Genomic DNA, 25,792 nt, shown 5'->3' on the forward strand with positions numbered 1-25,792 from the left:
CTCAGGCCCGGAGGTGGTGTGTCTGAGAGAACTCGGCCCCGGAGGTCCCCACGGGTTCCAGGCGGAGCGGGACGGGGTGCGAGGGCTGCGGCCAGAGTCCACTGCAGCAAAGCCCCGAGAGCGGACTCACCTTCGGTAACAGAGTGCAGTGCCCGGTGCCAGAAACGAGGTGGCAGAATGCACCTCCGACCTCCCCCAGTAGGAAAGTATTCTCCACTTTAATGTCCGTTCCTTAAGTAACTGCAGTAATCTACCAGACTGACCTGGTCCTGCATTAGGTGAATTATAAAACACCAGGGCAGGCCTGTCTTATTACGCCCTGTGGGACACCAGGTGTGTGTCGCGCGTAAGAGACACACGCTGCTTCTAGAGGCAAAGCTCTGCAGGGGGCAGAGCACCTCACAGAGCAAGTGGATGGCCTGGAGGGGGGCTTCCTCCCCGCCCCGCCCCAGGGACTGAGGCCGGGGAAGCAGGAGTCCTGCTGTGGGCGAGCAGGGCACAAAAGCAAAGCTGGCATCCAGGCTTCTGAGCAGACATGGGGACTGAAGTCAGGGCAGAGGGAGCCGCTGAGTGACAGACGTCTTTCCTAGACCTGCTTCTCTTTTGCGTTATAAAAGTTATACCACAAAAAATATTTGGGCCGACAAAATATTTAGAAAAAATTTCATAATGTGAATAAAAACCTGTCCCTTTTCTAATAATCACGATTTTTTGGAAGTAGAGTTGATTTACAGTTTTATTTTAGTTTCAAGTGTATAGCGTAGTGATTCGGGATTTTTATGAATTATACTCAAAGTTATTACAAGACGATGGCTGTAGTTCCCTGTGCTGTACAGTGTATCTTTGTTGCTTATCTATCTTATACATAGTAGTCTGTATCTCCTAATCCTCTACCCCATCTGGCCACTCCCTCCCCCCGACTGGTAACCACTAGTTTGTTTTCTAGATCTGTGAGTCTGTTTCTGTTTTGCTGTATATGTTCGTTTTAGTTTTTAGATTCCACATATAAGTGATATCATACAGTATTTGTTGCCTTTCTCTGTCTTATTTCACTAAGTATAATATTCTCTAGGTCCATCCACGTTGCTGCAAAGGGCAGAATTTCATTGTTTTTATGGATGAATAATAATCCAGTGTGTGTGTGTGTGTGTGTGTGTGTGTGTGTGTATCACACCTTTTTTATCCATTCATCTGGATGAACACCTGGGTTGCCTCCATGTCTTGGCTATTGTAAACAGTGCTGCTATGAACAATGGGGTGCATGTATCTTTTCAAATTAGTGTTTTCGTTTTGTTCTACATATATATACCCAGGAGTGGAACTGCTAGATCATATGGTAACTCTATTTCTAGTTTTCTGAGGAACCTTCGTACAGTTTTCCATAGTGACTGTACCAATTTACATTCCCACCAACAGTGCAGGAGAGTTCCCTTTTCCCCACACTCTCTCCAATATTTATTTATAGACTTTCTGATGACAGCCATTCTGACAAGTGTGACGACACTTCCGTGTCGTTTTTATTTGTATTTCCTTAGTAATCAGTGATGTTAAACATCTTTTCATGTGCCTGTTGGCCACAGGTCACAGATGACCTGTATTCAGGTCATCTGCCCATTTTTTGATTGGGTTGTTTTTTTGATACTAAGTTGTATGAGCTGTTTGTATATTTTTTTATATTAACCCCTTGTTGGTCATACCATTTGCAAATATTTTCTTCCATTCTGTAGGTTGTCTTTTTGTTTCATTGATGGTTTCCTTTGCTGCTAAGCTTTGAAGAGACTGTCTTTTCTCCATTGTTTATTCTTGCCCCCTTTGTTGTAGATTAACTGACCATAGGTGCGTGGGTTTATTTCTGGGCTAACTGTTCCACTGATCTGTGTGTCTGTTTTTGTGCCATTACCACACTTTTTATTACTGTAGCTTTATAGTACAGTCTGAAGTCTGGGAGTGTTATGCCTCCAGCTTTGTTCTTTTTTCTCAGGATTGCTTTGACAATTCTGGGTCTTCTGTGGTCCTACACAAATTTTAGGATTATTCTAGTTATGTGAAAAATGTCATCAGTATCTTGATAGGGATTGCATTAAACCTGTAGATTGCTTTGAGAGGTATGACCATCTTAACAATATTATTTCTTCCTATCCAAAGCACTGGATATCTTTCCATTTCTTTGTATCATCTTCAGTTTCCTTCATCAGTGTTTTACAGTTTTCAGTGTCTAGATCTTTCACCTTCTTGGTTAATTTATTCCTAGGTATTTTATGCTTTTTGATGTGATTTTAAATAGGATTTTTTTGTTTTGCTTTCCCTTTCTGATAGTTAATTATTAGTGTATAGAAAAAGCAACAGACTTCTGTATATTAATCTTGTATCCTGCAACTTTACAGAATTTATTTATTCTAACAGTTTTTTGGTGGAGACTTCAGGGTTTTCTATATAAAATATCGTCATCTGCAAATAGTGACAGTTTGACTTCTTCCCTTCCAATTTGGATGCCTTTTATTTCTTGTCTGACTGCTGTGGCTAGGACCTCTAATACTATATTAAATTGATGGCAAGAGTGGGCATCTCTGCCTTGTTCCTGAATTTAGAGGAAAGGCTTTTTTCATCTTTTCACTGCTGAGTATGATGGTAGCTGTAGTCTGTCATAAATGTTCTTGATTATGTTGAGATATATTTCCTCTATACCAACTTTGGTAAGAGTTTTAATCATGAATAGATGCTGAATTTTGTCAAATACTTTTGCTGTGTCTTTTGAGACGATCATTTGATTTTTATTAACGTGTTGTACCACACTGATTGACTTGCGAGTACTGAACCATCCTTGCATACCTGGAATAAATCTCCCTTGATTATGGTGTATGATCCTTTTAACATATTTTGGATTTGGCTTGCTAATATTTTGTTGAGAATTTTTGCATCTATATTCATCAAAGATATTGGCCTGTAATTTTCTTTTTTTTGTATCGTCTTTGGTTTTGGTATCAGGGTAATGGTAGTCTTGTAGAATGACCTTGGGAGTGTTCCACTCTCTTCAATTCTGGGGAATAGTTTGAGGAAGATAAGTATTAGCTTTTATTTGTATGTTTGGTAGAATTCCCCTGTGAAGCCGTCCGGTCCTCACTTTTGTTTGCTGGGAGTTTTTTACAGTTTCACTGCTAGTGATCAGTCTGTTCAAATTGTTTCTTCTTGATTCAGTCTTGGCATGCTGTATGTTTCTAGAAATTTGTCCATTTTTTCTAAGTTGTCCTATTTATTGTCATAGTATTCTTTTATGATTTTTTATCTCTGTGGTATTGGTTGTTATTTTTGCTCTTTCATTTACTTTGTTTCTTTGGGCCCTCTCTCTTTTCTTCTTGGTGAGCCTTGCTAGAGGTTTGTCAATTTTATCTTTTCAAAAAAAACCCCAGCTCTTGGTTTTACTGATCTTTCCTATTTTTTATCTCTATTTTATTTATTTTCTCTGATCTTTATTATTTCTTTCCTTCTCCTGATTTTGGGCTTTGTTGGCTCTTCTTTTTCTAATTCCGTTAGGTGGTAGGTTAGACTGTTTATATGAGATTTTTCTTGTGTTTCAAGGAAGGCCTGTATTGCCGTGAACTTCCCTCTGCTTGCACTGATTTTGGAGAGTTGTATTTCCACTTTGACTTGTCTCGAGGTATTTTCTGATTTCCTCTTTGCTTTGTTCACTGACCCACTGGTTTTTATAGTGTCCACGTGTTTGTTCTTTTCCCATTTTTCCTTCTGTAACTGATTTCTAGTTTCATACTGTTGTGGTTGGGAGAAAACGCTTGCTATAATTTCTGTCTTCTTCAATTTTTTGAGAATTGTTTTGTGGCTTAGCATGTGATCTATACTAGAGGTCATTCCATGTGCACGTGAGAAGAATGTGTATTCTGCCGTTTATGGATGGAATGTCCTGTAGATATCAATTAAGTCAAACTAGTCTGTTGTGTCATTTAAGACCACTGTTGCCTTATTGGTTTTCTGTCTGGATTATCTGTCCATTGATGTAAGTGGGGTGTTAAAGTCCCCTAAGATTATTGTATTATTGTCAGTTTCTCCCTTTATGTCTGTTAGTATTTGCTTCATATATTTAGGTGCTCCTGTCCTGGCTGCCTATATGTTAATGAGTGTAATATCCTCTTCTTATATTGAGTTCCTTTATCATTGTATAATGCCCTTCTTTGTCTTTTGTTATAGCCTTTGTTTTAAAGTCTGTTTTATCTGGTAAGTATTGCTATGCCCACTGTCTTGTCATTTGTTTGCATGAAGTATCTTTTATCATCCCCTCACTTTCAGTGTGTGTGTCTTTAGCTCTGAAGTAAGTCTCTTGTAGGCAGCATATAGAAGGGTCTTGTTTTTTTTTTTTTAATCCGATCAGCCACCCTATGTCTCTTGATCAGAGCATTTAGTCCATTGACATTTAAAGTAATTACTGATAGGTATGTACTTACTGCCATTTTTTCCCTTGTTTTCCAGTTGCTTTTTTTAGTTCTTCTCTGTTCGTTTCTTCTTTTTTTTTCCCTTTTTGTGGTTTGACGATTTTCTTTAGTAGTATGCTTGTTTTCCTTTCTTTTTAGTTTTTGTGTATCTATTGTAGGTTTTTGATTTGTGATTACCATGGGGTTTATATATATACTGATCTATAATTTTACCTACTTGTTTGAAACTGATAGTCATTTAACTTCATGTTCTAGAAGATCCACACTTTTTACCCCTCCCCCACTCTGTGACTCTGATGTCATACTTTATATTCATGTTTATCACTTAACTGCTTATTATCGTTATAGTTGCTTTTACATTTTTCTTGTCTTTTTATCTTCGTACTGGCTTATTTAAGTGGTTGATCCTCAGTCCTTACGGAGTTTCCCTTTCCTGTAGATTCTTTTCCACTTAGAGAAGATTCTTTAATATTTCCTTTGGGGTAGGTTTAGCATTGATGAACTCTTAGTTTTTGTTTGTCTGAGAAGTTCTCTCTCCTTAGATTCTAAATGAAAATCATGCTGGGTAGAGTATCCTAGGTTGCAGGCTTTTCCCTTTCAGCACTGTGAATATATCGTGTCAGTCTCTTCTGGCCTGCAAAGCTTGTGGGGGAAATCAGCTGGTAGCCTTATGCACATTCCCTTGTATATGGTTATTTTTTTCTTGCTGCTGCCTTTAGGCTTCTCTCTTTAACTGTTGCCATTTTAATTACAATGTCTTGGTGTGGGTCTGTTTGGGTTTATCTTGTTTGGGACCCTCTGGATATCCGTTTCCTTCTCCAGATCTGGGAAGTTTTCAGCCATAATTTCTTCAAATACACTTTCAGTACCCTTTTCTCTCTTCTGGGACCCCCTATAATGTGAATGTTGGTATGCTTAATGTTACCCAGAGATCTTGTAACCTTTACATTGACTTTTTTTTACATTTACATTTACTGTATCTTCCTTAAGTGTTCTTCTGCATTGCTTCGTCTGCTGTTCATTCTGTCTAGTGTGTGTTTCGATTGCAGTGATTGAATTCTTCTTTTCTGACTGGGTCTTTTTCATATTTTCTAGTTCCTTGTTAGAACGCTCACTGTTCTCTAATTAACAGTTTTATTACCGATGCTTTCAATTCTTCATCTGATAAATTATTTCTGTTTTATTGCTTTTTTCAGGGGTTTTCTCTCATTATTTCAACTGAGAGCAATTCCTCTGCCTCTGTGAATTTAGATGCAACAGTTTCCTACTGTGGTCTTGAAGGGACCACGTTCGTATGAGGGACTGGCCCTATACAGACTGTGAGTGTCTAATGCCTTTGGTGGGAAAGTTGATCTGATGTGGACACAAGCCGTGTCTTCCTCAGGGTGTGCTGGAAGCTATCACCTTGGTAGGGGTGGGGCTGGGGCTGGAGGAGCTAGAGCTGGAGCTGGGTGTGAAGCAAGACTTCCCTTCTGCTCAGTGGCCATCACTGCCCTATTGGGGGTGGGATCTGACCCCAAGGTGCTGGAGCAGAAGCCCCAAGGGTCAGGCCTGGGCTGGCTCTGTTCCCTGTACATGCGTGCTTTCCCTGCTCCCTACGCTGGGACCCTTGCTGCAGAGGCGGGGATGCTGAAGCAAGGGGGCCTGTGCAGGCTGTCGGCACATGCTGGCTGCAGCCAGAGGTCTGGGCTGTCTCTGACGCACGGCCTGTGCGGTGCCCGCCGTGTTCCCTGGCTCTGTGGAGAAAGCCTCAGGAGAGAGTCCCCTTCGTCCCTCATGGCCGCCCCTGCCCGTTGTAGGGCCGCACTGCAGGGCGGATGGGGCCCAAGTGGAGCCTCAGTGCACGCTGGGCTGTGAGCTGTGGTGGAGCAGCTGCTGTCAGAGTTCTGGGCTTCGGGGGGACTGCTTGAGTGGGCGCCAACACTGGTTGCCACCACCCTGTCCAGGCTCTGTCCCAGTGGCCTCTGGGTCCCACGTGAGTCTTCTGCCGTAGACCCTGTGCTGCCCGGTGACGTGGAGCGTGCGGGGCTGGAGCGTGCGCTGAGGCAGCCGGCGGAAACCTGGTCAGCACCAGAGAAGCCTTCAACCCGCCCTTTCCTCTGTGCCTCGGGGCCCACCTGCCCTGTGCTGGACGCCAGGACAGAGGTGCCCAGTCTGCGGCTCTCACCGCTCACTGCCCAGAGCACGTCTCTGCCTGTGTCGTCTCTCTTTTCCTCTGAGTCCCCTCCCAGGGGCACTGGTCCAGACCCGATCACTTTTCTTCCTTTCCTACCCCATTACAGCCTCGCTTGTACAGGAGTCCTCCTGCCAGTTTCCAGTTAGTTTTCCGTGAGACTCATGCCACACATGGATGTGTGTTTGATGTGTTCCTCGGGGGAGGTAAGCTCCATGCCCTCCTCTATTCCACCATCTTGTTCGATCCCCCATAATCACGTTGTTAATGGCGCAGGAGACACCTGCTCTTCCAGGTAAACTCTAACACTTAAGTATGCATTAACGCAGCAGGTGCCCACGGAGGGCGTGCACGGCACAGCCTGCTGCAGGCGCCAGGGCACAGCGCGGGCCTAGCCGTCTCCTCCTCGCAGAGAGCCGAGGCTCGACTCTGGTGCCCCTTGTCTGTGACGCCCTGGGAAGGAAGACCCCAGAGGTGAGGTGCCCTTCTCATCACACTAGGGGTCGTGGCAGCATGACTCACCTTGCTGGTGCTGACCCTGAACACCTGGCCGAGGCAGAGTTTCATGTAAAGTCTCTCTCCCTTTCTTCCAGAGCACAGTATGAAAGGGGGAGGTCACCATGCAGCCCACACTCGGGGGGCAGGGGGCACCTACAGAAACCATCTGAACTCTCCTGCACGGGAGGTCTGCCCCGCTGATTCATTCAATCGTTCCTGTCAGGGCGGGCTCATGGATACACACTTATACTTGGTATTATTTCCCAATGCTGCCTTACTTTTTTGCTCAAATTGTTAAAGTTCTGGCCGTTGAGGGTTCGTTTATAGTGGGAGCCTGTCCCTCGTGACACACATGCCCATCCTCGTGTGTATTCCTGGGCACCTTCCTCCTTCCTGGTGCTGCAGGCCAGCCCTGGAGTCAGCCCTTCCCCCAAGGAGCCCTGCTTCCTCTAGGGGAGAAGGTGTCAAACCAAGCTCTGGGTGCTCCCTGCTCCTAGGACCAAGGAGAGAGGTTACCATTGTACACCGTTTGTATTAATCTCCCTGGGGGACGAGGGTGCCCATTTGGAATACACACCACACGTTTCTGACTTGTTTCTTGAATAAGAGTACGATGTAGTAAGAAGAGATGATATAGGATAGTTATGGCAACGACGAATGTGTTTTGAAAGCCATGAAGCTCTGCAGAAGTGTGAGCTCTTGCGATTTTAATCAGCTTACAGTGAGGCCTGGGGCTTCTAGACTTTGGTTCCATAAGTCAGTCTGGTGACACAGAACAGACTGAAGGGAGCTTCGCTGAGAATTTATCTACTATTCCTTTTCATCTTATCTGATGTTTCGTCCTTTTTAAAACTCTGTCAAGTTCTAATGTTATATCTCTACTTTCATACTGCTTTGGGCCAAAAGTCATAAAGCTAAGAGTCTCTTTTCTGGAAAGGAGAACAGAAATAAAGTTGTTTAATATTTAAAAATAACCACTTGGAACGCTAAAATCTTGGGCTTTAACCTTTCCTTTCCCCACAAAATCCTCTGTGCCAAGGCTGCAGGCGAGAGCACACAGGATCCATAACCAGAAGCAGAAATGTGAAACTCGGTGGGCACCGTGCTTACGCGGCTGTGGTGAGAATCATCCCACGGGAACGACTGTGACTCAAGTTGATAGCTTCGCCACAGAAGTCTAAAGAGCTTATATGAAAACAGATCACGGAAAATTTTACTGCTCATCAGCGGCTGTCAGGCAGGCCTCACCAGTGTCAATGGGAATAGTTAGGATGTGACATTGAAAACACACAGACTTTGGGGATCACTGAGGCCTCAAGGCTCAGGCCACTGACATCTTCACATTCTAAGACCAACTCAGTCTCACGTCAGCCTTCAAAGATCACCTGAGGAAGACGCAGGCATCGGAAGGAAGGTGGCAGGGAGGAAAGATCGCCTGAGGAAGACGCAGGCATCGGAAGGAAGGTGGCAGGGAGGAGAATGAGCCTCGTTATCTATGGAAAGGGGGAAATCAGACCTACTTTAGAGGGATTCAATGAGCAGCAAAGCAGGAAGCACCTGGCAAGTGCAAGTCTTTCAATGTGTTGGTTTTTTCCTAGTTATTTAAAGATAAGTAACATCTGAACCTAAAAACTCAACAAGGGCCATTTACTCAAGAATTTCGGGTAACGTAAAAGATAAAGCAGTTTACACTGGAAGATGTAACCTCCTGTGGGGACTTCACCTGTCCTTCTTGAACTGCTGAAATAATACAGCTCCGACCCCCAACAGCTGTATAATCCCCCTCTTCTACCTGCTGTGGTAGAAACAATTCTCGTTCCAGGTGGCTACCAGGTATTACCTCCTTGTTACAAACTCACTGTTTATCTTTCTAGAGAGACATTCATTTTCTGAAATGGTCTGCAGAAACTGAACTCTGGGTCATGTTCACCACAGCACACCTAAAAACTTTTCTAGTATATGGCAAAATGAATGAAAATGTCATATCATCCTGGTTTATTTTAAGCAAAAACTAAGTTCTCTTATTACTAAGAAATGTGATACTTAAACGAGAAAACACTGTATGGAATGTACAGAGTTCAACTCACCCCAGAATCCTCGGCAGTTAGGAGAGTTGAATTCAGTCAGGTGTGTTGCCACCCTGTGTTTTAGTGGAGGATTAAAGTAACTGAATATTCTGCTTATAACATCTTTATATGTGCTACAGATGTGTTTACAACTAGATAAGGACACAATTTCAACCTGCAGATTAGAAAAGTGTTTTGGTGTCAAATCACGTTTTGTGTCCCTTAGGGAAATCGAGTTGGTCGAGGACTTTGCTAAGTACCGGAGCTGGCAATGGCAAATCCAATTCTGTTTTACTGTGTGATGTGACGGCTCCCTGCCTCCCCGCCCCCCCGAGGAAGGAAATACTTTCTTAACCACTTTTTGTTTTCTTCCAATGGTGTTTAGAGTTTTGAGAGGAAAAAACTACAGGCCCTTGAAGAAAAGTCTGTGTTGCCTCACGTGGATATTCCCCGAGGCTCCTGGCGCAGCGGCGGCGCTCCCTTCAGACCTGAGGCGGCTCTAAAAAAGGCCAGCGAGCTCAAGGTTCACCTGTGAGGCGTTTATCGTTCAAAGATCAAAAGCACGGCTGTGTTTGACTTGAGTAGGTCATACAAAGAGCACCAGCACAGCGCACGGTATCCTGACTAAGGAATGGCTCGGCGTTCACCTGAAATGTTGTGTCTTAAGTAAGGAGGTTAATAAAGGTGGCATTTGGTCACAGAGGTACATAACTGGAAGGTACGGATTCAGTTTCTTTACCTTCTGCTACGTAACATAATTCTTTACATTTACCTAGTAAGTAGTTAAATAAAACAGATGAAGCACCTTTAAAAATTACATTTTCATAAAAGAATAATGCCAACTAGAATATTTCTTCTTTCATATCACGACGCTGAGTAATTTCACAGTCACTCCTCCTAGGGCCACCCCGATGCTAGGAGCCATCGTGCAGGACGCTCTTGCTTTGGGGGTGCAGGCCGGCCATTCGCACACAGGAAGAGGGGACGCCACTGCTGATCTTGTCTTACAAACCCAACCCTACGGAGTGACAACTGGCATAACACCCTCTTACGCGTGGCCCCATTCATCCGCCCTGTAACCGATCACGTGAATTAAGGAGGTCCGGTGGAACACTGAGGAAAAGGGTAACACTTACAAGCCGAGCAGTTCTATTGCTGGTGTTAGCTGTGGTCTGAATACATTCTCATTTCTAGTTTGAACCACAGGCTTGTTTTTCTCTCGTGGAAAAATATTTTTTCTTCACACAAAAATGTTTCATATGAAGAACAGAATTTCCAGAGAGATGATACAACCATCTTGGAAGCAGAGTAGGAAAATACACCAACCAAAAGACAAACACTGAAAAGGATTGAATATTTTTCTTTTGCTGGAGCCATATGTAAGCTAATATTTATGTGCAGACGGCGTTTAGACCCTGGTGTCAGGAAGGATAAACTAAGCACCACTGCTGAGAGAGCTTTCCCACCAGAACATCCGCATGAGAACCAGCCCTGGAGCCTCTTCTGCCCCCACTCACAGCGGGCTGTCCACGCAGCACCACAAACTACCGGCCCAAAGGGCGCCACGTAGGCCATCACGAGCCAGGTAATTTCACTGTTACCGAGTCCACAGGGGCCCACGGCCGGCAGTCCTACCCAGGGAGCTGCTCAGAGCTCCGGCCCTGTGGTCGGAGGTCCCAGGCTCCAATCCTGGTGGGGTTCCTCCGTCCCTGCTGCACCACAGGGCCGGGGCCTGAGCTGTTCCACCATCGGTAAGAAGGTACTGAACACCCCACCTGAGAGGGCTGCTGGAAGATTTCATTAATCAGTAAAACAGTGACTGGACGTAGCAGAATTCAACAAGGGCCGGCAGGATCAGCCAGCAAAGTGGGGGGCATCACAGGCCTCCTCGTCGAGGGTGACCCTCTCGCAATCACAGATGGGGAGACCGGCATCACCCCCAAAGCACAGCAGGGCCGGGCTACAGGAAACTGCTGGCAGACCCGCTCTACGCACTGGCCACGGCAGTGGGCAGACTGAGCCTGGACGAACACGTCCTCCCAGAAAAGCTGACGGAATCGAGGTCCCCAGCGGGATTTTGTCACCTCCAGTGCCTGGCACGTGAGCAGCTCTCGGCCACCGGGCTGGATGAATGAGCAGCTACCGCCCTGCCCGAGGGGACAGCAGGTGCAACAGATGTGCGCGAGGGACGTCACCTCAACCCATCACGAGCAGGACTGCTCCGCTGCCACTAGGAAGACAGCATCCCCCTAAGGCTGGGAGTCATCTCCTAAATGCACTTTCATCAGGTCGTCAGAGGGACCGGCTGCATGGAAATGCCGGCATCCTGAGAGCACCCAAGATCACCCACGTTTCCTTGCAGTATTTGTGAGAACATTCTAAGGAACATCACGACGGTCACTTCCATTCACAATTAAATTTTCCGTGGAAATACTTAAAAAGCACGTAGGAAAACAAGCATCGTGAGATGTCTAAGACTGAAATAGGTTCTCATTTTTTGAGTAAAAAACCCACCCTGATGCCTTGGAATTTCTAACAGATGTATTGCTAGGCTTTCGTAAGGGAGTAAGAAATGAGTATTAAAATCTGAAGGCAGACTTTCTGAGGATTCACAATAACTTAACAGTTTGCTATTAGAGTGTTAGTAACATTTTGAGAGTTAAAGCCTGAAATTTTTTCTCAATCTAAATAAATCACACTAACTTATGTGGGACACCATGAAACAGATGCTCAGAACAAAGTGCACAGCTGAAGCATCATGTCTTTAAAAGAAAAAACAAATAGACAAAATTGGAAACATCTTTCATTACAGATGACACGAAACAAAACCCAAAGTGCTAATGTTAACACATAAACCTTAAAAAAAAAAAAAGCGCGTCTCACTGGGCTTACCTTGCACCATGAGCAGGGGCTCCTTGCCCCCGCCGTGCGCCAGCATCTCCCGGCGGTAGCGCTCCCCCGCCGCCCTGGGGAGAAGAGGACTGTCACTGGAGCCTGCACGCACCCACCCACACCCGCCTGAGTCCCCCAAGTGAAGCCACACTGATGTCAGATTCAGAAAAGCTGCCATGCATTATCTTCTGGCTTCTAAAAGTCTCATTCCGATTTTTAACCTACTCTATGAAGACAGACCAGTGGTGATATATTTACTGTAAGAGCAAGCCTGCTCTTTCTAGAAAGGGTTGTTTAGTTTATGTGGTACAGAACAAGTAGGAAATCGTACCCCATTCTCCGTCATCTATAGGATTATTCTAAAGTGAGATTTGAAATCATTTATGCTCTTCTCTCAAAAAAGAATTTGAAATGGCACCCAACAGAGAGAAAATAACACTGTGACCTAAGAGTAAAGTCAGAAAAGCTGTCAGGAGAGGGTTCATTACACCAGGAGGCCCTGGCTAAGGATAACAGAGAACACTTGCGGTCCGTGCTGCTCTTCACCAGCTGGATTCAATAAGGAACAGTGTCCCTGACACTCGAAGGGGGGCAGACAGAAATCCTCTAAATTGATGGCTACTCCCTTCTTAAATAGAAAATGCAATTCCTTTAATGCAAATAACTGAAGTTAAATAAAGTACGTTTTCGCTCCACTATTTCTGCAGGATCTTTCCGTGGGCAATTCTGCGAACATGGTCTCTAATCGGAAATGCTGCCAGCACTTCACTCTCAGCAACAGGATGACATCGAACCCTCGTCTTGGCTCCGCCCTGAAGGGAGCACTGAGGCCCCGAGGCCCCGCGGCCCTGAGGCAGGGGGCGTGGACAGGGCAGCTGAGAGGCCCCGCCTGGCCTCGGCTTTGCTGCTTCCAACCGGGAGATTTCTCAGAACTGGGATCAAAAAGGATCTTTTGGTAGAGGTTAAAAATTTTCTAGTCCACTGAGTATTTTTACTAGCTTACTTTCTTACATGCCCGTCAAAGTATAGCAACTGCATGTCTAGGCGAGAATGCATACATAAACAAGATATAAATACTGAGGAATACATGTATTTAAAAGCATGTGGTTTTCTAGTAAAGTGTGATTCCTTTAAACAAGATAGTATTTTGCCGATTTTATAGAAATCTTCAGTGAAGAATTATAATGCCCAGAATTGATTTATGGTACTCAATTTTGGCTTCAGAGCCTTTGAAAATAATAAAAATTTAAAAAGTAGACCAAATGTCTACAGTGTGCAGAGGGTGGAAGACACAATAGCCTGTGGGTACCAAGCTGTAAAACGTTTAAAAATTCTATTACATCAGACTCGAGTTCAAAAGATCCTGGAATTGAATGCGATGAATAACTGCCGAGAAAACCCGAGCCTTTGCCAACGACATGAAGAGCTGAGGGGTCGGGTGGGGGACGAGGGCCTGGGAATCAGCAGACCTGGTTCCCATCTGAGTCCAGCTGGTTCGCTGTGAAGCCCTGAACGAATCACCCCCTCTGAGCCTCGGTTTCCTCTTATGAAAACTCCTGCTCCGCCAAGGCTGCTGGGACTAACGTAATAACCTGCGTGGGAAACTCGAGGGCGCTCCCGGCATCTAAGGGGCCACGGGCCTCAACCTGCGCAGTGAGGCCTCCTGACCGTGCGACCTGTGTGGTGCAGACAGACCGCTCTGAACGACTGTGAGACCAGGTCTCAAATTAGTGCTTTGCTTTCCAAGGACGGTCCTTCTAAGGACCCGTGGAACCAGAAGCCGGCTTCCCGGGCTCCTGCTGGGGAGGGGGCCCCGGCACGCAGCAGCCCCAGCGTCCTGCGGGGATGCAGCAGGCCATGAACCCCCCCGTCTTTTTACCTGTTAAACGGATCCCGGAGAAAGCACTCCCTCCAGACCATGGACGCCACTGCCCTGGACACCAGGTAGGAGTAGTATTTGGCACCGTAGCCCACGAGGTGGCTGAAGCGCAGCTGCCAGGCCTGCCGGACAGAAAGGACACAGGAGGCGGTGAGGCTGCATCCAGACGCCGTGTGGGCCCAGCGCGGGGAGGCACACAGGAAGCTGCAGACGTGCCCGTTACATGGCACCCTAGGGGGCCGGCCTCACAGGTGGTCACTTTCCACGTGGTGCACACTGTGGGGACTGCAGTGAGTCCCCTCAAAACCCTCAAGCCGAGCCCCAAGCCCCAGGGCCTCGGAGTGAGACCGTTTGTGGAGACGGGCCTCTAGAGAGGTGACGGAGGTAAACGAGGCGCCGGGGCGGCCCCAGGCCACCAGGGCTGGATATGTAGGTCCTCGTGCGACGGGGGAGACCACGCCAGGACGGGGCAGTAAGGCGGCCTCAGCAGAACCAACCCTGACACCGGACTGTTCTGTACAGGTTCACTGCGCCTGGACTCGTGTCTGGCAGAAACAGGGAGGATGCCCAGACACGCAGCGTAGCGCCAGCAGCGGGGCAGCACGCGTGTCCCATGATTCCGGCCTGCTGGGAAGCCTGGCCACCGGGTCGGGAGAGGGCGCTCTGGCCTGGCTCCGGGTGCCGTTCTTTTTGAGGACAGTGACGTTGGTACTGTAAAAAAGGCCACGCGAGTTCCCAGGGAAGAATACCCTTCCACTGGAAAACTCCTTTCCCGCAAATACTGTTCTTTTTCTGGACCTACAAGCTGAAAACAAATAGGTTCTGGGTGGTTAGCAGGAAGAGAGTTATGCAAGTGCAAAGGCATAAGCTGCCCACAGCACAGTCACGGCACCACTGCTACAAAAGCCAGAATTACAGAAGCCATCCTCAAATGACACGCTTGTAACTTAAAATTTTTACTTTACTGACACAAATCTGACGTGCAACAATACTGCTGTCTTTTCACGTGTGCTTTAGCTGACGGTGAAACTGTTAGGAAAAAAATTGGAAGCCTAAGTTTTTAAACTAAGGTAAATTATTATCTAATAAATCTTTTCACCCCCTGGAAAATAAAGTATAAAGTTTAATCATCACCACAAGTGTTTAACTAGATAAACAATTTCCACCTAACTGATCAAGCCACAAACTACAAGCGAACAGACAGTTCCCTGCTGACGGCGGGGCGGCGGATCCGAGGACACCTCAGAGTCCCCCACGTGGCACACGGGCCCGGCGCTCTGAGTGGCGTCCAGCACCTCACGACGGGCGCTCGGCCTGGGCTGGGTGTAGGGCAGGCCGGCCAGCTCTCAAGCTAGAGCTGGAACAGGAGGAGGTCTGGCGGAGGGAACGGGAACCCTCGGGATCCACTCTCCCCTTCCAACCGGGAAGCGACTGGAAGCAAGGGGGGCTCGCGAGCTGTGTCCCTCCGTCTGTGTGGGACACCTCGCCCGGCCCTCTGTGAAGGCGAGACCCCAGGGGTGGGGCACCACAACCCAGGGCAGTGGTCCCCGACTCCACACGGCCACCACTGGTGCTGGACGGTACACTCGCAAGGCTGTCACAGTAACCAGACCCCCAGGCACAGGTGCCAGCACCCGGCAGAGCAGAGGTGCCGAAGTCCGGCAGCTCGCCCGGCAGGATCCACACCTGGATACCTGGATACAGAGAGTCCACGGCGTCTGCCTCCCACCAGCCTCCCTCCTGGACAGAGCTACTCAGGCAGGGCGCACACCTTGCTGTCTTGTTCTTAAATTACAGGTTTCCATACCTCAAGACCTGCTAAATAAACTATACCACCTGACACCTTTCATCAGCAGTCTGTAAGTTTATGGCATGCTAAGACCTACAATCCCATTGCTGTTTGACCACAAATAGCTGAACTCCTGATAATTCAGCCTAATGTTAAGTCCTTGTTACCACTTCACTCATTCACCTGGAAAAATAAAAGACAGCATCTCATTTTAAGCTCTGGAATTATGTTATCCTCTTCCTTTTATCACCAAGTTTCCTTCTTCCGAAAGGGACCTTTGCCAGATGAACAGAAGTTTTCACCCATCCTCTGAAGCGCAAGGTGAGGATCTGGTCTTAAGAACAAAGGACTCAGAAGCCTTTGCACTTTCTCTTTTGTTCTGACTAGAGGTGGGAACCGTCCCATCCTCACACGAGCCCTCCATCTGTCTGTCCTGAGTTAGACAACGTCAGCGATCCGCACTTCAGACAAAACCTTGGAGCGGGAGTGGCAGCGCGGCGGGGGCCCCGTGAGCACAGCCGCCAGCTGGAGCCCTGGGTGGGAGGCCCTCCAGGGATCCCTACCTGCTACAGCCCCCTTCTTACCCATGACATTCGTCTGTCCAAATCAGAGACGGGCCCAGGAATGGAAAGGAGCAAAGTAGCCAGTCACTTACACCTGGTTTCAGTTTCAGACCTAGATGAGGGACTCGTGCAGAGCCAGCACCCAATAACTACATGTTAGAAGTTGAGTGACGGAGCTAATCGTTGCTATTATCCTCTCAAACAGCACATCATCTCTCCACTTCCAGTTACACATGGATAAGTGCATTTAACTAAAATTTTAAAACAATCTCATTACTAGAATATTAAACCACCACATGAGAACAGAAACGACATCACTGCTTTCTTGGTTTGGGTCACACAGAACTGAAATTTCCTTAAGAGCAAGGTCCACGAGGCTGTGCCTGTGTCCAGATTCAGCACGGGGCCTGGAGCACAGCAGGAACTCAGCAGCTGTGCTGGATGGGTGGACGGACAGGTGAACAGATGGATGGACGCTACAGGATTCTGTCACAGGGATGCTCCGTGTTCCCGACAGACTGGACTTTGGACTGAGATGAGGAGTAACGTCCAGACCACGAGCACGAGGACATCACAGTTGCTACAAACACATTCTGGATCTCAGGCTGTTATTATTATTTTTTAAAGAATTCTTTGACTACATTATATGACAGTTAAGACTTCTGAGGCTAGTTTTGGCACCAAATGTACGGCATCTGTGTGGTGTTTCCTCATGTGTGATTCAATCTCCGTCAAGCTTCACAGACTCTGAACAAGCCACGGGCCAGCAGTACCACACAGGCTTCGCGGTGCAGCTGCTGCGACAGGACTAAAGGACAGCAGGCTTCGCGGTGCAGGACGACAGTGCTGCCGGCTTGTGGATTACGTCCTGTGACACCCAACCCTGGCACCCAACCACACCTGCCTTCTCAGGTTCGTGTTCTCTCTTCCTTAATGTTTTCCGTGAAGTAACACACACTAGTACTTCTCATTTAATAAAAAGTCCCCACTGACATTTTACCAAAACCCATGAAACAACAATGCCAAACAAACAGGCATTCTCAGTTTGGAATAAAACCGAGAATTTATTTTAGATGAAACACAGCCGTTGTGGTGGGCACACTCTCAGGCGGCCTCCGTGGATGCCGGTGTGAAATCTCACCATGAGTGTGGGCAGGACCAGAGCCTTGCTTCTGACCCCGGAACTGGCAAAGGAGGCGGGATGTCACAGCCACAGCGAGTTACTTACTTGAGATGTCTACCAGGCTGCAGACCCGCTGCAGAAACCCTCCTGTTGCCCGAGGTCAGCGGCCCTGGTGGGAAAGCCCACCAGCAGGGACCCTGTGGGATCTGGGGGTGGCCTCTGGGGCCCAGGGGTGTCCAACAGCTGACGGGCAGCAAGAAGCTGGGCACCTCCATCCTACAGGTGCACAGATAAGAATTCTGCCGAGTGACTTCCCTGGTGGCGCGGTGGTTAAGAATCCACCTGCCGATGCAGGGGACACGGGTTCGAGCCCTGGTCCGGAAGGATCCCACATGCCGCAGAGCAAGTAAGCCCGTGTGCCACAACTACTGAGCCTGCGCTCTAGAGCCCGCGTGCCACAACTACTGAAGCCCGTGTGCCTAGAGCCTGTGCAGTGCAGCAAACAGTAGCCCCGCTTGCCGCAACTAGAGGAAGCCCGCACGCAGCAACGAAGACCCAACGCAGCCAAAGATAAATAATTCAAATAAATAAACAATTAAAAAAAATAAAGAATTCTGCCGAGAACCCAGGTGAAGCAGCCAAGCCCCCAGGTGAGCCATGGGCCCGGCCAACTGCAGCCTTGTGGGGGCCCAAGCACGGGGCGCGGCCTCCTGACCCGCGGGGGCCGTGAGCTGTGTGCTGCTGTAGCCACTAGGCGCACGGCCATTTGTCCCACGGCGATAGAAACTAACACCGTTATCTATTCCAACACGAGAGCTGTGTCCAAAAATACTAACAAGAAAAGTAAATGGAAAACATGGAAGGGCACCTATATTTATTAAATGTATAACCCTGTGTCTTCATGGATATCTTTTGAGGAAGGTATTCCTACAAATGCTTCATAATTTTCAGTAAATATTTTAACAGCTTACATTTTACAACAGACTCAAAAGTGTAATTTGGTCAAGGCTGCCGGCAGAGACTGCCCAGTACCCCTCGTCCGTTCAGAAACAGAACTGCCCCTCTGCCGCTCAGCTGGAGCGAGGCCTGTGGCCACTGTTCTCCAGGCCTCCTCTGGGCTCAGGGTGGCTGTGCCCCTACTTCCTGCAACCCGATGTGAATGGAGATAACGTACTTCCCAGGTGCTTCAAAAGAAAGCTGCTCACACCCTTGACCTCCTTCCCCTTCCTGCTACCCCTTAAAGAAGTGAGAACCGGACCCACACCTGGGACTCAGAGAAGCCACATGTGGAGGAGCCGCCAGCCCACCGGCCCTACCTGCTCAGCTCTGCCTTGCTGGGCAGGAGGAAAGGAGCTTCATCCTACTTACATCACTGTATTTGGGGGTCTCTGTCACAGCAACTTAGCCTGTACTCCAACAGACGATCACACAGGATTCAGACCCGGCTTTCTTTTTTTTTTTTTTTTTTTTTTTTAAGCGGTACGCGGGCCTCTCACTGCTGTGGCCTCTCCCGTTGCGGAACACAGGCTCCGGACGCGCAGGCTCCGCGGCACGTGGGATCTTCCCAGACCGGGACACGAACCCGCGTCCCCTGCATCGGCAGGCGGACTCTCAACCACTGCGCCACCAGGGAAGCCCCCCCGGCTGTCTTTCTAATTCAGAGCCCCTGCCTCACTGCTGCTCTGCACTGCACACCCCAAGTATCTAATATGGGACCTACTGCTCCCTACAAATGTGAAAGTTGCAACCGTCTTGATTTCAAATTCCTGACCCCCCCAGCAGATCCCCATGCCGTATTCCTGTGTTTATATTTGACGCCTACAACTTGTAAATTAATTTCCATCACGTCAGCTTCAACACATATCAGAACACACCACATAGCTATTTTTACAGCTAAAAAGGAAAGCCCCTATGCAAGTTGATACACGAGCGAGTATTATACTAAGGATAAGTTAAAATGCTGACACTGCTGGACCAGGGGGAGGACTCAGGGACATGCGGGTGGCTCAGTGCTGACATTGGCAAGAATGTGGCTGAAGCATAAAGATGCCGATCCTAAGTATAACAATAGTTACAATGTTAACACTGCTCTGCAACATATAAACATAGGCAGCAGCCACAGATCCCTCCTTCATGTTACCATCGAAGTCCGAATAATCTCCAAAGTGCCAATATGAGAACTTTATAAGATCTCAATGACAACTAGAAACCACTTTCTCTGCTAATGGTAGACTTACGGCTCATTTTAAGGAGACTAGACCCGGTCTTACGAGAAAAAATGACTTCTAACTACCTGACCAAATCTCTTTAGGCAATTAATAGTAACACAAAACATTAACCGTCAATTCTATTTATATATAAATATTGAAAAAAATAAAAGCTCTGCAGAACAAAACTTAACCCCCCCCTGGAAATAGCTGTATGTGTCTATCAAAAGCAAATCCACGAGCAGAACAAAGATGTAACCAATCCACATGGAAATGCATTTATTAGATGGAACATGGGAAGGTAACGTTAATCTGATTAAATGAGATAATTAGGTGAAAAGCAATAAACAGAACTGGAAACTAGACATGCTGGTTTTTTTCCTCCTAATCAAAGCTCCTTAATATTGCTTTTCCCCTTGCCTGTAACATCTCAAGGAAAAAATGGCAGATTCTTTATTTTAAAGGAACCCGTGGTCAAGTAATAAGGACTTCCACAGAAAAAGAGAGCCTCTGGGGTCAGGAGGGCAGCCCAGGGTAGCAAGGCGAGCCTCCACAAGGACAAGACACAATCCGGAAGCTCTGGTGTTGGCACTAAAACAACCAAAACACACTCACAAAACGGCAACAGTAAGTCCGTACCTATCAATAATTACTCTAAATGTAAACGGATTGAATTCGCCAATCAAAAGACACAGATGGGCTGAATAAACTAAGAACAAGACCCAGCCATATGCTGCGTTTAGCTTTAGTCTTTTCAAGGAACTAGAAAAAGAAGAAAAGCCCAAAGTCAGCAGAAGGAAGGAAGTAATAATCAGAGCAGAAATAAATGAAATAGAGACTAAAAAGACGACAGAAAAGATCAGTGAAACTAAGAGCTGGTTTTTTGAAAAGTTAAACAAAATAGACAAACTTTTAGTTAAATTCACTAAGAAAAAAATGCAAAGGAGTCAAATAAAATTAGAAATGAAAGAGGAGACACTACAACAGATGCCACAGAAATACAAAGGATCATAGGTGACTACCATGAACAATGAGACACCAACAAAAAGGACAACCTAGAAAAATGGATCATCCATAAAACTCCAAGAGGAAAACAGGAAAATCCTCCTTGAATTAGCCTTGGCAGTGATTTTTTCAATTTGACACCAAAAGCAAAGGCAACAAAAGCAAAATTAAGCTGAGCAACATCCAACTCAAAGGCTTCTGTAAAGCAAAGGAAACCATCAACAAAATGAAAAGGCAACCTGCGGAATGGGAGAAAATATCTGCAAATCATATAACAACTGATATATGATGTCATTATATAATGTCTAAAGTACGTAAAGAATCCATACACCCCAACAGAAAGCAAACGACCTGCTTAAGACAGGGCCAGAGGGTCTGAAGACGTTCTCTTCCAAGGGAGACAAATGGCCAGCAAATACACGAGAAGATTCTCAACATCACTAATGATTACGGAAATGCAAATCAAAACCACAATGAGATGTCACCTGACACCTGTCAGAATGGCTCAATAATACATACATAAAAAAAACCAAAAGAACCAAGAAGAGGGACTCTGCTACTGTCTTCATGACTGCGCAGTTCAACAAAGGCAGCAGGGCCTCCACGGGTGTGTCCTTCGTAGACTATGGGACTTTCTGCTCGTGCATAAAGAAGGGAACACAGAACAGGAACTCCTCGGCAGGGAGACGAGCCAAGAGCAGGGGTGCAGCCCTGGCCACCGCACCCTGGGGGCAGGGCCGGTATCGAACCGGTGGGAGCAGAGGCTCCTGAAGCTCCGCCTTCCCCCCTCCCAGGGACCCTCAGAGATGAGTAGCTATTGTCTCCAACCTACAGGCCGGAAGCCCCCTCTCCTGTGAGATCAAGCTGAGGTACAAAGAGGGGAGGACACCTGCAACCATCTGATGTCAACTAGGGCTCAGCACCTTCCCGCAGCAAACAGGCCCGGGACCCGGGAGCTTCCCTTGGAGCCCCGCCTTACCCGCCTCACTCTGCATGCCAGCAGTCAGGAACCTGTGCGGCTCCCTCCCTACTTCCCTCCGTTTCCATTCCAATGACACTGCAGCTCGAGGCCTCCTCCAGCAGTGATGCCAGTGGGGGACACACGGGGTCTCCCCCCCAGCCCGCCGCACCCTCACGGCGGCGGGAGGGCTGTGCCGCCCGCTCCCTCCTCTCTTGCTGGTTGGGGCCCTGGCGCAGTGTGTCCCCGGTGTCAGACCAGAGTCCTGGGCTCAGGGCCGCCGCCCCCAGCACGGTACCCCTCTCCCCTCTATTCTCTGGTCAGCACCCGGATCATCCTTGTGGATGGGCTGGGGAAGGTGGATCTACAGACGGGGGGATGAAAACACACTTGCTTCATATTTTCAAAATACTCTCCCAGTTCCAAAGGAGTTTTATCGTGCCCTCAGAGTCTCCAGAGAGAAAACTGGAGGGGCCGTTCCTCCTTCCCTGACCTCCATACCGGCAGCGGCGGCTGGCACCTTACCCACCGGGGGTGGGGAGCTTTGGTGCGATGGCTCCGAAGTCATCCATCTCTCCATGCCCGGGGGAGCCTTCACAGACGCCGCCCTCACGGCCACACTGCGGCCGGGGAGGCGGACACTAACAAGGGCCACCGGCCTGGCACTCATCACTGTGAGACTCCCGGACCCTCACCTTGACCACGCCCGCCTGGCAGGGCTGCCGTGCGGATTACACGAGGGCAAGTAGGGAAGAGGCCCGCACTGTGCCGGCCTGGGGGGGCCTCCACTCCTCAGCCACAGACCTGACCCTCTGCAGTCGGGGACAACACTGTGACCAGCATGCTGCTCTCAAGAGACAGTCACAGAAAGCAGGTAGAAAGGCAGGACAGTTAGAACCAAACTGCTGTAATCTGGACACAACTGACATCTGTCAGCCCCAGTTCTCTTTCTGTATTAGTTTCAGTAATCCCTGAAATTATTAAGATGTCAACAAATAGGTAAAAAAAAATAGTGTACTGACTATACACACACACGCACAGTCAATTTCTGAAGTGACAAAAGGTATGTATCCAGCTACCTTGGTTGGAATAACTGCTACTTTGCAAACTCATTTCCTAACTCGCAAGGTGAAAGATCCCTCTGCATCATATTAAAAGTACATCTGGGGCTTCCCCGGTGGCGCAGTGGTTAAGAGTCCCCCTGCCGATGCAGGGGACACAGGTTCATGGCCCGGTCCGGGAAGATCCCACATGCCGCGGAGCAGCTGGGCCCGTGAGCCATGGCCGCTAAGCCTGCGCGTCTGGAGCCTGTGCTCCGCAACGGGAGAGGCCACAACAGTGAGAGGCCCGCGTACCGCAAGAAAAAAAAAAAATCTGCTATTAACTTTCATTTGTGTTGCCTACGATGTGTTATCATACAAAAGACAGACGTGTGCAGTGAAGAAATATGTCTCACTAAGGGTGATGCCCCTGGCGAGATGACTGAACTATAGAGAGGTAAGAACACGCTCCCCTTGGAGCACGCCGTCCCTGCCCCGCCTGTGAGGCAGGCCCTGGGCCCCTGCCAGCAGTTCCTTGAGCGGCAGCACAGAAGTGCAGCCCGGGGCTCACCATGCTATGTCATCTGCAGGTCGTGTCACTACCTGCATTTTGTACAGAGTAACTGACAGAAATAAAGTTCGTGACTGATCCACTGAAATTACCAGGGCTGCCTGCTTTCAATCAACATGTCATCAGTCCTCCCCGATTATTTTGTCTGAAGAATGTCCAAAATTCCTGATGTAACAGCTTTTAGCAATTTCTTACCAAAAAAAAAACCCCAAAATAACCCTGCTATACTTATGGTTGAAACATATGGAAAACCTGGGTAATGCCCAACAGTGCATACTACCGCAACTCAAAACAAGTGCTGGATAAAAAGAATCAACACCTAAGTATTATTACAACCTTCATATAAAAATACTATCAACTAGCATTACTTCACAGTGCTATAGTAACAGGTGCTACGGGTAGGCTTTCTTCGTCTCGTATCTCCTGAGTTTGAAAGTTCAAGGTGTGATCTTCCAAAGGGTCCGCTGTGAGCAGTGGCTTGTTTAAGGCTGAAATGGACCGATGGCCTTTTACTTCCTTCTAAATCTCTAGGGTACTAAGTCTCACTCCACGTCACAACAGCCAGCACACCTTCTGCGCTAGCTGACCTCCGGCTGGCCTCGCAGTTCAACGTCCTCCTCGCGGGAAGGAGTGTCCCCCATCACAGCCCTGCCCTGCTCCCCGGCGGCTGCCGGCATTCACTCTGTTTAAAAATTCAGATAAAATTCACATCTTTCAAGTGATTTTTAGTATATTCACAAAGCTGTGCAACCATGACCGCTATCAAATTTTCATCATCCCCCAAAGAAACCCCTTACCCGCCAGCACTCACTCTGCACTCCTTCCCCCAGCCGCCGACAACCACCTTCTACTTTCTGTCTCTGTGGATCTGCCTATTCTGAGTATTTCATATAAGTGGAGCCACACAGTAACCGGCACTGTGTGTCTGGCCTCTTTCACTTAGCGTACTGTTTTCAGGAGTCATCCACGTTGTAGCACGTGCCAGTACTTCATTCCCTTTAATGGCAGGATAATATTCCACCGCGTGGATACGCAGTATCTGCATGTCCATTCGTCCAGCGTCAACTAGAGTACGTGCGGTTTGCTTCCACTTTCTGGCTATTATGAATAAAGCTGCTGTTAACAGTAGTGTACAAACTTGGGGGCAGACACATGTTTTCATTTCCACTGAGTATATACCTAGGAGTGGAGCTGCTGGGTCATACAGAAACTGTGTTAACTTTGAGCACTGGCCAAACTGTTTTCCAAACCCTCTGCACCACTTTGCATCCCCACCAGAGGTGTATTAAGGCTCCAGTTTCTCTACATCCTTGCCAACACTTGTTATTGTCTCTTGTTATTATATCCATCCCAGCGGGCAAAAAGTGGTAAACCTCATTGTGGTTTTGATTTTGCACTTCCTTAAGGACTAATGTTGTTGAGCATCTTTTCCTGTGCTCATTGGCCATCTGTGTATCCTCTTTGGAGAAATGTCTATTGAAATCCTTTCCCCATATTTAATTGGGGTTGTCTTTTTATCCTTGAGTTATAGGAGTTCTTTATGTATTCTTGGAGATTAATACCCATCAGATATCTAGTCTTCCATTCTGAGTCGTTGTATCCCTTTCCTGATGCTGTCCTTTGAGTACAGATTTTTAAATTTTGATGATCCCAAATTATCTTTGTGGATTTTTTGGTGATTTGTGCTTTAGCTGTCAAATCTAAGAAACCACTGCCTTACCCAAGGCCACAAATCATCTCACCTATTGAGATGATCCTGTAATTCTTTATCCTTCATTGTGTTGATATGGTGATTACACCTATGGATCTGCAGACGTTAAACCATCCTTGCATCCCTGGAATAAATTCCCCTTGATCATGGTGTGTGGTCCTTTTAATGTACTGTTGAATTTGGTTTGTTAATATTTTGTTGAGGATTTTTGCATCTATGTTCATCAGGAACACTGGTCTCTAATTTTCCTTCCTTGTGTCCTTGTCTGGCTTTGGCATCAGAGTAATGCTGGTCTTGTAAAATTAATTTGCAAAGCGTTCCCTTCCTTTCTGATTTTGTAAGAGTTTGAGAAGGATTGGTATTTTTTTCTTCAAATGTTTGGCAGAATTCACAATGAAGCCATCTGGTCCTAAGCTTTTGTTTGTTGGGAGAATTTTGATGCCTGATTCAATCACCTTACTAACTAGTAACTGGTCTGTTCAGATTTCCTATTTCTTCATGATTCGATTTTGGTTGGTTGTATGTTTCTAGGAATTTATCCATTTCTTCTGGGTGGTCCAATCTGTGTCTAATTGTTCATAGTCTTCTTACAATCCTTTGTATTTTTGTATTATCAATTGTAATGTCTCCTCTTTCATTTGTAGTATTATTTGAGTTCTCGCTTTTTCTCGGTTAAGTGTAGCTAACAGTTGTCTATTTTGTTTTTCTTTTCAAAAAACCAGCTCTTGGGCTTCCCTGGTGGCGCAGTGGTTGAGAGTCCGCCTGCCGATACAGGGGACACAGGTTCGTGTCCCGGTCCGGGAAGATTCCACATGCCGCGGAGCGGCTGGGCCCGTGAACCATGGCCGCTGAGCCTGCGCGTCCGGAGCCTGTGC

At 47.4% G+C, this 25,792-nt stretch overlaps 1 protein-coding gene across 2 annotated transcripts in view; it reads right to left on the bottom strand.

Annotated features, from left to right (window-relative positions):
• Positions 1-25,792, bottom strand: part of MIPEP (mitochondrial intermediate peptidase) — a 133,205-nt gene that overhangs the window by 10,020 nt on the left and 97,393 nt on the right. For both annotated transcript variants that reach the window (XM_032611434.1, XM_032611433.1), the window contains 2 exons: positions 13,951-14,072; positions 12,072-12,145 (listed from right to left, as the gene is read on the bottom strand). In XM_032611434.1, coding sequence (XP_032467325.1) covers positions 12,072-12,145; positions 13,951-14,072 — 196 coding nt within the window. The remainder of the gene's footprint in view (positions 1-12,071; positions 12,146-13,950; positions 14,073-25,792) is intronic.

This window comes from Phocoena sinus, chromosome 18 (genome assembly GCF_008692025.1).
Source record: "Phocoena sinus isolate mPhoSin1 chromosome 18, mPhoSin1.pri, whole genome shotgun sequence".
Taxonomy (NCBI): domain Eukaryota; kingdom Metazoa; phylum Chordata; class Mammalia; order Artiodactyla; family Phocoenidae; genus Phocoena; species Phocoena sinus.